Genomic DNA, 11912 nt, shown 5'->3' on the forward strand with positions numbered 1-11912 from the left:
CCCTCTTAGAACTGCTTTTGCTGCATCCCATAGGTTTTGGGTCATCATGTTTTTGTTGTCATTTGTTTCTATGTATTTTTTAATTTCTTCTTTGATTTCTTGGTTATTTAGTAGCGCACTGTTTAGCCTCCATGTATTTGTGTTTTTTACAGTTTTTTTTTCCTGTAATTGATTTCCAATCTCATAGTGCTGTGGTTAGAAAAGATGCTTGATATGATTTCAATTTTCTTCAATTTTCTGAGGCTCGATAAGTGACCCAAGATGTGATCTATCCTGGAGAATGTTCCCTGTGCACTTGAGAAGAAAGTGTATTCTGCCACTTTTGGGTGGAATGTTCTATAAATATCAATTAGATCTATCTGGTCTTTTGTGTCATTTAAAGCTTGTGTTTCCTTATTTATTTTCTGTTTGGATTATCTGTCCATTGGTGTAGGTGGGGTGTTAAAGTCCCCTACTATTATTGTGTTACTGTTGATTTCTCCTTTCATGGTTGTTAGCATTTGCCTTATGTGTTGAGGTGTTCCTATGTTGGGTGCATAAACATTTGTAATTGTTATATATTCTTCTTGGATTGATCCCTTGATCATTATGTAGTGTCCCTCCTTATCTCTTGTAACAGTCTTTATTTTAAAGTCTTTTTTATCTGATATGAGTATTGCTACTCCAGCTTTCTTTTGATTTCCATTTGCATGGAATATCTTTTTTCATCCCTTCACTTTCAGTCTGTATGTGTACCTAGGTCTGAAGTGGGTCTCTTGTAGACAGCATTTATATGGGTCTTGTTTTTGTATCCATTCAGCCAGTCTATGTTTTGGTTGTGGCATTTAATCCATTTACATTCAAGGTTATTATCGATATGTATGTTCCTATTACTATTTTCTTAATTGTTTTGGGTTTGTTTTTGTGAGTCTTTTTCTTCTCTTGTGTTTCCTGCCTAGAGAAGTTTCTTTAGCATTTGTTGTAAAGCTGATTTGGTGGTGCTGAATTCTCTTAGCTTTTCCTTGTCTGAAAAGCTTTGGATTTCTACATCGAATCTGAATGAGATCCTTGCTGGGTAGAGTAATCTTCATTGTAGGTTTTTCTCTTTCATCACTTTAAGTATATCCTGCCACTCCCTTCTGGCCTGCAGAGTTTCTGCTGAAATATCAGCTGATAACCTTATGGGGATTCCTTTGTATGTTATTTTTTGTATTTCTCTCACTGCTTTTAATATTTTTTCTTTGAATTTAATTTTTGTTAGTTTGATTAATATGTGTCTTGGTATGTTTTTCCCAGGGTTTATCCTGTATGGGACTCTCTGTGCTTCCTGGACTTGGGTGACTATTTCCTTTCCCATGTTAGGGAAGTTTTCCACTACAATCTCTTCAAATAATGTCTCAGACCCTTTATTTTTCTCTTCTTCTTCTGGGACCCGTATAATTCGAATGTTGGTGCATTTAATGTTGTCCCAGAGGTCTCTGAGATTGTCTTCAATTCTTTTTATTCTTTTTTCTTTATTCTGCTCCTCGGCAGTTATTTCCACCATTTTGTCTTCCAGCTCACTTATTCATTCTTCTGCCTCAGTTATTCTGTTATTCATTCCTTCTAGTGTATTTTTCATTTCAGTTATTGTGTTGTTCATCTCTGTTTGTTCTTTAGCTCTTCCAGATGTTTGTTAAAGATTTCTTGTATTTTCTCAATCCATGCTTCCATTCTATTTCCGAGATTCTGGATCATCTTTACTATCATTACTCTGAATTCTTTTTCAGGTAGATTTCCTATTTCCTCCTCATTTATTTGGTCTTGTAGGTTTTTACCTTGCTCCTTCATCTGTGATATATTTTTTTGCTGTCTCATTTTTTTTTTTATATGAGTGGGATTGTGTTCCTATCCTACTGGCCTGAGGCTTCCAACACTGGAGTTTGTAGGCTATTGGGTAGAGCTGGGGCTTGGTGCTGAGATGAGGACCTCTGTGAGACCTCACTCTGATGAATATTCCCTGGGGTCTGAGGTTCTCTGTTAGTACAGTGGGTCAGACTCGGAGCTTCCACCACAGGAGCTTTGGCTCAACCCCTGGCTCATGAACCAAGAATCTGCAAGCCATGTGGGGTGGCAAAAAAAAAAAAAAGAACAATAACAAAGTAAAAAATAAAATTTAGACCAGGAAACTAACAGAAATATTAGAAAGAATATAAAAATAAATATATAGATGAATCAACAACTGGAAGGTACATGGGTACCACAATAGTTAAAAAGATGAGAAGGGAAAAGAAAAAAATAAAAAAGAAAGAAAAAAAAGGAGGTTGAGGCCTTAGCTGTGGAGGGCGGGGCCTAAGCAAGGGCAAGGTTTGGGTGGTGGGCAGGGCCAGTGCTCAGGACCCACAGGGCTGGAAAAGGCCCTGGGAGCTGTGGGGGGTGGGGCTTAGGCTCAAGGAACAGAAGGGGCCCAGGTGTGCCCCCCACCCCTGGTGTCAGCGGGCAGAGGACCTCACCTGGGATCCCAGCAGGCTCCCTGGGCCTGAGTGGGTGGGGTAATCGCCCTCGCTCCTCTGCCGCTCCTCCCGGAGGGCCCCTCCCACCTGCCTCTCCTGATCTCCCCGGCCTCAGGGGCGCGGATCCTGTCTGGCCTCCACTTCTCCTCCCCCCTCAGTCCCCCCACATCGTACCGGTTCACTTGGGGGTTCCTCCCGTCTCCTTGGGCATCAGGGTCCCCCACGAGCAGCGGGCAGGCACCCTAGTTGTGGGGAGACGGTAACTCGGAGTCTTCCCACACCACCATCTTGACTCTGCCCCCTAATTTACTCTTAAAACAGCCTTCTGCATGGTTGAAGGATCCCTGTTCTCTTTAAAGCCTTTGTATCTTGGCTACATTTTTTTAAAAAATAAGCTTCTTTTAATCTATCGGGGGTAACCAGGGATGTGATGGAGGTGGTTCAGTGAGAGAGGAGGCTGAAATCAGTAATGCTGGAAAAGGTCAGAGCCAGAATTGTTACTTAAATATTGAATACCCCAAATTTGCTACAAGTTGCTTATAAACATTCACAGAAGTCAGTGCCCATTTCCTCTAGAAGCTTTCATTATAAGGAAGCCTCCTGGACATGACATTAGCACCTTGGTCTCTGTGTATGTGTGTGTGTGTGTGTCCCAGAAACAAGCATCTTTTTATAGCATGGCTTAAATATCCCTCTTTCCTGACTCTTCGCACATTGCGGTACCTGCACACACTACTCACATGCCATTTCCCCTACTGAATCAGAATCTCCAAGGGAGGAGGAGCCTGGGACTGTCTTTAATAATGCATGCCAGATGACTCCCATGACTGGGCGAGCATGGGGAACAGGAATTAGATGGTTTATTGTGCTTATGAACCCCCCAGAGATCTAGTTAAATCCAGATTCTGTTTAAGCCGGTCCGGGATGGAGCTGAAATCTGCATTTGTAACAAGCTCCCCAGGTGATGCTGCTGCTGCTGCAGCCACTTTGCTTAGCAAGGGTCTAAAGGAAAGGCAGTGAATGTCCACAAGCAGGTGTTGACTGGGGCTAGAGGCGAGAATAATTAGAGAGGGACTGAGCAGACTTTCTGCTCTCCTTGCTCATCTGATGAGTGATGGTAGAAACGATTCTCGATTCTTGAGAAAGCCAGCAAGGCCCTCCAGGGTGGTAATTGCTCAGTAGACTCACCAGGTTCTAGACCAGACCTTCAGTTTTGCAGGACCAGTCATACTCAAGACTCAGGCAAACCACACTCCAAAGAACATATGTAAGTCATATATGCTAATTTTAAATGCCCGATAAAACATATAATGATTGGTTAGAATCCTCTCTTTGGCCAACATATGTGTTCTCTGCCTACAAGCAGATCCACGTGGGCAGCTAAAACTCAGATCACAATCAGCAGGTGGCTTGGTGAGCAGACCTTCAGAAGCGTCAGCTGAGTGATTTCAGTGGCCTCTCACGCTGCCGTGGGGACAGACCTTAAGTCATGACTCAGTCAGCCTGGCCTGCCTTTCCTGCTCCTATTCTTGCTTCTCCTTAAGTGTTTGAGTTCCACTCATTCCTTCATCGCTCAAACAGGAAACCCTTCTAAGCCCCAGGCACTGGGCTGGGCACTGAGTCACAGAAATGTTAGTGAAAATTGAGCCCTACTCTTCCTGATTTGCATCTGGAAGCTATTCTATCTCTTACTTGTTAAAAAATAATTTTCAGTCTCCTTCCCCCTGCTCCGCGCGCCTGGGCTCTCCCCGCCCTTCCCCCACCTCCCTCCGAGGCCCTTGGGGACGCGCCCGAGGCGGGGTGGGGGCGGCGGCCGAGGCTGGCCCGAGGGTCTGCGAGGAGCCGGGGAGCCCACCTGGTTCGCGGCCGTGGGGCGGGGCGGTTCCGCAGGGAGGGAGCTTCCCATGCCACAGTGTGGAGTGAATCCGGAACCCGAACCCTGCGGAGCTCCCGGCGGCCCCACCCCAAGGCGCTGCGGCCGCGCCGCGCAGGCGCGCGGCCCTGCCTGCGCGCGCCATGAACACCGTCGTCTTCAACAAGCTCAGCGGCGCTGTGCTATTTGAGGACTGCGGGGCTCCGGAGCGGGAGCGGGGCGGCAGGCCCTACGGCGGCATCCTGGACAGTACGCACGCTCGCCCCGAGGTGGGCATTACGGACGGCGCGCCCCTCAAGGACAACCTGTGCCTGAGACACCGGAGGACCGGGGCCCGGCAGAATGGCGGGAAGGTGAGGCACAAGCGGCAGGCCCTGCGGGACATGGCGCGGCCCCTCAAGCAGTGGCTGTACAAGCACCGCGACAGTCCGTACCCCACCAAGACGGAGAAGATTCTCCTGGCGCTCGGCTCGCAGATGACGCTAGTGCAGGTGTCAAATTGGTTTGCTAATGCAAGACGTCGGCTTAAGAATACTGTTCGACAGCCAGATTTAAGCTGGGCCTTAAGAATAAAGTTGTACAGTAAGTATGTTCAAGGAAGCGCTGAGCGGCTGAGTGTAAGCAGTGATGACTCATGTTCTGAAGATGGAGAAAATCCTCCACGAAACCACATGAATGAAGAAGACTATAATAATCCAATTCACCATCCTGTGATTAAAAGTGAGAGCTCAGTCATAAAAGCTGGAGTGAGGCCAGAGTCGCGGGCCAATGAAGACTACGTATTGCCCCCAAAATACAAGAGCAGCTTGTTGAATCGTTACCTTAACGACTCTTTGAGACACGTCATGGTCACAAATGCTGCCATGATGGGAAAGACAAGGCAGAGAAACCATTCAGGATCTTTTAGGTCCAATGAATTTGAGGAGGAATTGGTATCTCCCTCATCGTCAGAAACCGAAGGCAATTTCGTCTATCGCACAGGTAAGTCTGTGCTTTTTGGTGATACCTTGTTTAAAACAGAATTAAAGCTAAAATAATAATAATAATTTTTAATTAAAAAATTTAATAATGGTAAAATACACATAAAATTTACCATCTTAAGCATTTTTTAAAATATTTATTTATTTATTTATTTATTTGGCTGTGCCGAGTCTTAGTTGTGGCATGCAGATCTTTTAGTTGCGGCATGTGGACTCTTAGTTGAGGCATGCATGTGGGATCTAGTTCCCCAACCAGGGATTGAACCTGGGTCCCCTGCATTGGGAGCACGGAGTCTTACCCACTGGACGACCAAGGAAGTACCTACCATCTTAAGCATTTTTAAGTGTACAGTTCAATTGTGTTAAGTACATTTAAGGTGTTGTACAACCATTACTAACTATCCATTTCCAGAATTTTTCATCCCCCAAATTGAAACTCTGTATCCATTTAACAACAACTCCCTATTCCCCCTACCCCCAGTCCATGGCAACCACTATTCTACTTTCTGTCTCTATGAATTTTACTACTCTAGGTACTCCTATATAAGTGGAATCATACAGTATTTGTACTTTCGTGACTGACTTATTTTACTTAGTGTAATGTCCTTGAGATTCATCCATGATGTAGTATGCTCCAGAATTTCCTTCATTTTAAAGGCTGAATAATATTCCGTTCCATCTTTATACCACATTTTATTAATCCATTCAACTGTCAATGGACATTTAAGTTGCTTCTACACTTTGGCTTGTGAATAATGCTGCTATGAACACGTACGTACATATATCTTTGAGGCCTGCTTTCAGTTCTTTTAGATATATACCCAGAAGTGGAATTGTTGGATCATGTGGTAATTCTATTTTTAATTTCTTGAGGAACCACCATTCTATTGCCATGGTGGTCGCATCATTTTACATTCCCATCAACAGTGCACAAGGGTTCCAATATCCTTGCCAATACTTCTGCCTCTTACTTCAAGCAACTTCCTTAGCTATAATCTGGGCCATTGCCCCAATGTCCCACCCAAAATATACTCTCTCAGTCTTCCCTGCCCCCTCCAAATTCTGCTCAATCTCTAAAGCTAAGTCTCATGTTTTCTAAAAGTCCAAGGTCATTAGCCTATGATGAACTCACCTCATCTTTATCTGAGACCACCTCTGTTTTCCCTTGATGATGAGTATCTCATTCTCTAATCACCTCCTGTTACTCCAAGTCATGTTCTATGCTCATTGGTTTTTACCCAGCAGTGAAAGCAATTGGCATTTATTGTAACGTGCTTGATAGAATAAGAAAAGCAAGAAGTGTGCAGACAAAAAGGGATCAAATGCCCAAAGCTTGATTCCTGATCTAAGAACTCTGTACATGGAGAAAAGAGACCGAGTCCTGTTGCCCCAGAACACTGTCTGGTGGAGGCTTACTAAGAGCCTCTGCACCGTCTAGTCGGACGTCCTTCCCCCAGCCACAGTCACCCTGGAGAGCACTGACGCTAAACGTCATCAGTTGAGGAGAGATGCTTCTCAGAGGAGAACTGGCTCTGGGAGTGCTAACCACAAATTGTAGCAAACCAGAATTCATTAGTTCAGGGGACTGCTGGAGAAGTCTGTGTGAGTTTTATTACAACGTCTGCAGCCATTTACATTACACAAGGGCCAGGTTTTCTTCCATATCCATTCACCCCATGGTGGATGCCAGCAAATAATCCCAGTGGGGCTGCTGCTGGCTACCAAACCAAACAAACGTTATTTTTTTCCCAATTAATCTGTCCCCTTTTGAGTTTGAACTCTTCCCGACCCTTCATTGTGTTCTTTTTAGGGATGCTATAGAAACCCTTGGCTGTCTTATGTTATAGAAAGAGCCGATCAGTGCTGGCGTTGGGCTCTTGGAATGATGATTTCTCTGCCATCACATGAATGCTCTGATGTGTGACATGGCCTCTGCTCTCCATGGCTTGCCCTGCACCCATCTGTCAGCATGAAGCAACTCCCTGAAGCCCCAGCCACCACTGATGGCATAGACAGCAGAGGGCTCAGTTCCAATGTCCCTTCAAGCTCTTCCACCCAGAACGGAATTTCAATCATGTCAGGAGTGCCTGACCCAACACAGATCTCCCAAGCTCATCAGAACCGGAGGGGAACTAGAAGCTCTGGCAAGAAGGAGACTTTTAGGACATTTAAAACAACTTCCAGCTGGTATTTGAAGCCCTGCCAATTGGTTGTCAGCCTATTTGAACTTCTGTGACAGGGAACTCACTGCCCCCAAGGCACTTCAATCATCTCTAGACAGCACTTTTGTTCTGGAGCTGTTGATGCCCCCAAGAGTCTACTGAGAAGGAACTGGCATATACGTAGGGAGAAGCCCCCTCCCTGGCTCTGGGGTAAGAATTCGCCTTCCTGCCCTGAGAACCACAGAGCATCCCATCTGTTCCCAAGTTATGCCTCATCAAGAGGCCCCAAAGGTTTTGGTGTTACTCTCTGCCCAGCTGGCTACCCTTACTGTGGTCCAATTACTACCCACTCCCCTCCCCAGTGGGAACCACATTTCCCTCGTAATCCTAACAGCTGGACACCTGGGGTGTCAGCAGACCATAAGCAGCCCAGGGTCTCTGCCCTACTTCAAGCCCTCCTCACCTCTTGTCTTGACCATTACAGTCACCCTGGACTCACCTCTCTGTCTCTAGGCTCCTTGCCTCCTCTCTCCATGCAGTTGTCAAAGCAACCTTCTAAAATGCCAATCTGATCATGATATTATGCTCAGCATCAGGGCATCCATCTTCTGTGAAATCAAGCCCAGCCTTACTGCCGAGCCTCAGGGTCTCTCTGGTTCTCCAGGTTAGTCCACCCCTGGCTGCTTCCCCGACGCCATCTCGGGAAGGAGCCCACCATCCCAGCATTACCCAAGGCTGTGATTCTTCCTCATCTCCTCCTTCACCCCTCACCCATATCCACTCTGAGAGCAAGTCCCACCCATTCTACCTACAAAATATATATTTAGCTACTTACCCCCACTCTCCCACCTCCCTGGTCCAAGCCACCATCATCTCTCACCTGGGTGACAGCAGTAGTCTCCTAACTGGCCTTCCTACTTCCACTTTTGCTCCCTTCTAATTCATTCTCTACATAGCAGTGAAAATAAACTTTAAAAGTATAATTCAAATTATGTCATTTCACTGTAAACATTTGAATGGCTTCTTATTGGTCTTAGAATAAAATCTTGACCAAAGCCCTGTATGACCTTGCTTTGCCCACATATCTGACCACCTCTCATACTGTTCTCCACAGTCATTGTGCATCTGTCTCTACCAACCACAGGCCCTTTGCGCTTCCTGCTGCCCCAGCATGGAACACCCTTTCCGTGGCTCTATAATCTGCTGCTCATCCTTTAGGTCTCAGCTGAAACATCACCACCTGTGGAATGCTTGCTGTGACCTGTTTTTCTCTATTGCACCACCTTGTTTAGTTCATTTTAGCACTACTCACAATCTGTAACTAATTAGTGTACTTGACTCCTTGTATATTGTCTAACTCCCTCAATAGAAAGAAAGGTCCATGAGGGCAAGGACCTCTCTCTTTCATTATATCCACTGGATCAACCACATCAAACACAGTTCATAGCATGTGGTAGGCCCTCTATAAATTTTGTCTGGATGCTAAATGAATCCAGCCCCTGCTGCTTCTTCAGTCTTTCTTCTCTGCCACTCCTCACCATGACACCCGCATTCCAGCCATGCTGATTGGAATTCCCTGACGATGCACACTGCTTTCCATCTCTGTGCCTTTGCACATGCCCCTGGGCTGGGATTCTTGATCTACTATGTCTAACTAGAAAACTCCTCTGATTGAAATATCATCTCTTCTCCAAAGCCTTGCCAGCCTCACAAAGCAAAGTTAGTCCCCCAGACCTCCATGGCCACAGTATGGTGCCCATGGCTCTATTCTTGCTCTTGGCAACTTGGTTGTAATGATTCATTTTCCTATCTGTATCCTCTGTAAACTCTGATACCTGAGGAAATAGAGCATGTCTCCATCTTCCCAACCTTCATGCACAGTCAAGTCCAGAACCTGGAACATATTAGTTGCTCAACAAACATTTGTTGAAAAGATGACTGAATGAAGTGGAAGAGCAGTCCCTGCATGTAAATTCAATAGGCCAGGTTACTAATCTCAGCCCCCTGGTAATTGGGTAACTCACAATGCCACTTTGTGTCTCAGTTTCTTCACCTGTAAATTGGGAATAATAAATCATTACCTATCTAAGGTTAGTTTAAGAATAAAATAAAATAGTAAATACAAAAACAGTTTGAAAAATATAAACTCATTCATTTCAAAAATATTTGAGTCCTTCCTTAGTGCTAAGGCACTCAAGTTACAAATATGGAGACATGATCTTTTAAAGGGTTCTACTTCTTCAAGATGGCATTAGCCACCCACCATAAAGACATGTCTACCTCCTACTGACTTGGTTCCTGGTCTGCTGCATCTTTGCATCTTTGCATGAACTCTTTGGTTCCGGATTCACTGCATACCTGTATAGTCTAGTTTTACTGAAGGTGTCTGCATGCTTTTCAGCTATAATCATGGCTGAAAAATTCCCTTACCAATCCTGGTTCCACTTCAGGAAAACTGTCAGCAGTTCACACAGCACCAGGCCCATCCATCTGTGTAAGAGATAATGTAATTCTAAGACAATATTTAACATTGTGGGATGAGGCATAAATTCAATATGTTTTCAGGCAGAATAGAAAGAAATATGTGCCTCATCTCATTAATCACAATAAGAATGAGGGATGGGGCAGATACCCAGGCTGGTGCTATTCCCTTCAAGTTAATCTGTCTTAATACTAGGTCCTTGATAAAAAGAATGCCCATATCGTTGTTCTGCTTGCTCAATGGCAATTTACATTGGGGGAGCACAAGATTTATGGAGTAACAAGAACCTCTCAGTAATAAAAACTTGAGTGATCCATGCTGTGTTTGGAGGTAACTTCTACTGCAAACACTCTCTGGGGATGAAACTTCAAGAGAAGGATTTCAAGGTAGGTATTTATAAAACTGATCTATTCATAAGTGCCTATTGGATTCATTCATTCACTCACTGAACAAATTTTTACTGGGCACTGACTCTTGCAAGAGGCTCTGTTAGGGGTTTGAAGCTGCCAAAGAAACCAGATATGGTCTGTACCCTGGAGGGACCCGCATTTGGGGATATGCAACTCATACACAATAATGAGGGCGCCACGAGGACTGCAAGCTCCGGTGTATACCAGTGCCTGTCACGGAGCCTGGCACAGAAAAGCTCATTAAAAATCTGTTAATGACAAGTGTCCATCAACAGATGAATGGATAAAATGGTACATACGTGCAACGGAATGTTATTCAGCCTTAAAAAGGAAGGAAATTCTGACACATGCTACAACCTAGACAAACCTTGAGGACATTACGCTCAGTGAAATAAGCCAGTCACAAAAGTACAAATACTATATGAGTCCACTTATATGAGAACCCTAGGGAGGTCAAGTTCGTGGAGACAGAAAGTAGAATGATGGTTGCCAGAGGCTGGAGGTAGGAGGGAATGGCGAGTTATTGTTTAATGGGTGTAGAGTTTTGGTTTTGCAAGATGAAAAATGTTCTGGAGACAGATGGTGGTGATGGTTGGAGACCAAAGTGAATGTACTTAATGCCAGTGAACTGTACACTAAAAAATGGTTAAGATGCTAAATTTTATGTTGTGTATAGTTTAACCACCACCACAACAAATTTTAAAGGTCTATCAGGATATCGAGAGAGAGCTTGAGGCCAGAGATGCAATGGAATGTTCCACAGAGAAGGGATCACTGGGAGGATATGGGCTTTCCCAGGGAGGTAGGAAGAAGAGGGCGTAGAATTGTGCTGAGGACACACTCCAGCGGGTCAAGGAAGGGAGGCCAAGGGTAGTGTGGTCAGAACGTGCAGGAACAGTGGGCTAGTTAGGGACATGGAAATGAAGGATCAGAGAGTTCCAAGGAGATCCTTTTAGAGCATGACAGACGTTGACCAAAGCCTTTGCATTTGACAAGTAAGAGGTAACAGGCAACCCCTAGGAGAGCTTCTTCAGAGAATTGTGTTGGCAGTGAGGCTTCAAAAGGTTAAATACCAAGTGAATGGAGAATAATAAGACATTGAAGTTTGATAGTAAAGGAAGGAGAATGATGGCAGAAACTTGAAGGAATCAGTGGACAGGGGAGAAGAAAGATTTAGCAAGGGACACGGATTGAAAGAAAAGGAGAGATGTTCTAGAAGGATCTGGAATGGTTGGGAAGGATGCTTTGGGGGATTCCTTCTCCCTTTGAAACAAGAAGGCAGGATAAGGAGATGGAGGAGGTATCAGGAAGAAATAAGGCAGAGAACAGGGAGCTGAAGGGCTCCTGTCTCCTCAGGGAAGCGGGAAGCAAGACCGAGTGCTGACAGTGAGAAGACGCAAATGTGCCAGAGAAGAGTTGAGAGTTTGGAGATGGTGTTGTAGGGAATGTGGACCGGCATGGATCCAGCTGAGGTCAGAGCCCCTGTGGGTGTGGGGAGCCCAACAACGCTCAGCTGCTGGTGGCCTGAAGGAAG

The 11912-nt window shown here is 45.0% G+C and overlaps 1 protein-coding gene across 5 annotated transcripts in view; it reads left to right on the plus strand.

Moving 5' to 3' along the window:
- Positions 1 to 1853: 1853 nt before the first annotated feature.
- The window catches only part of LOC309643433 (homeobox protein Mohawk-like), a 192285-nt gene continuing 182226 nt past the window's right edge, over positions 1854 to 11912 (plus strand). For all 5 annotated transcript variants that reach the window (XR_014253753.1, XR_014253754.1, XM_082426168.1 and 2 more), the window contains exon 1: positions 1854 to 5325. Coding sequence is in view for 3 of the 5 variants with exons in the window: in XM_082426168.1 (XP_082282294.1) it covers positions 4488 to 5325 (838 nt within the window). In the remaining 2 variants the exon portion in view is untranslated. The remainder of the gene's footprint in view (positions 5326 to 11912) is intronic.

Source organism: Balaenoptera physalus (genome assembly GCF_965194825.1).
Source record: "Balaenoptera physalus genome assembly, chromosome: 15".
Classification (NCBI taxonomy): domain Eukaryota; kingdom Metazoa; phylum Chordata; class Mammalia; order Artiodactyla; family Balaenopteridae; genus Balaenoptera; species Balaenoptera physalus.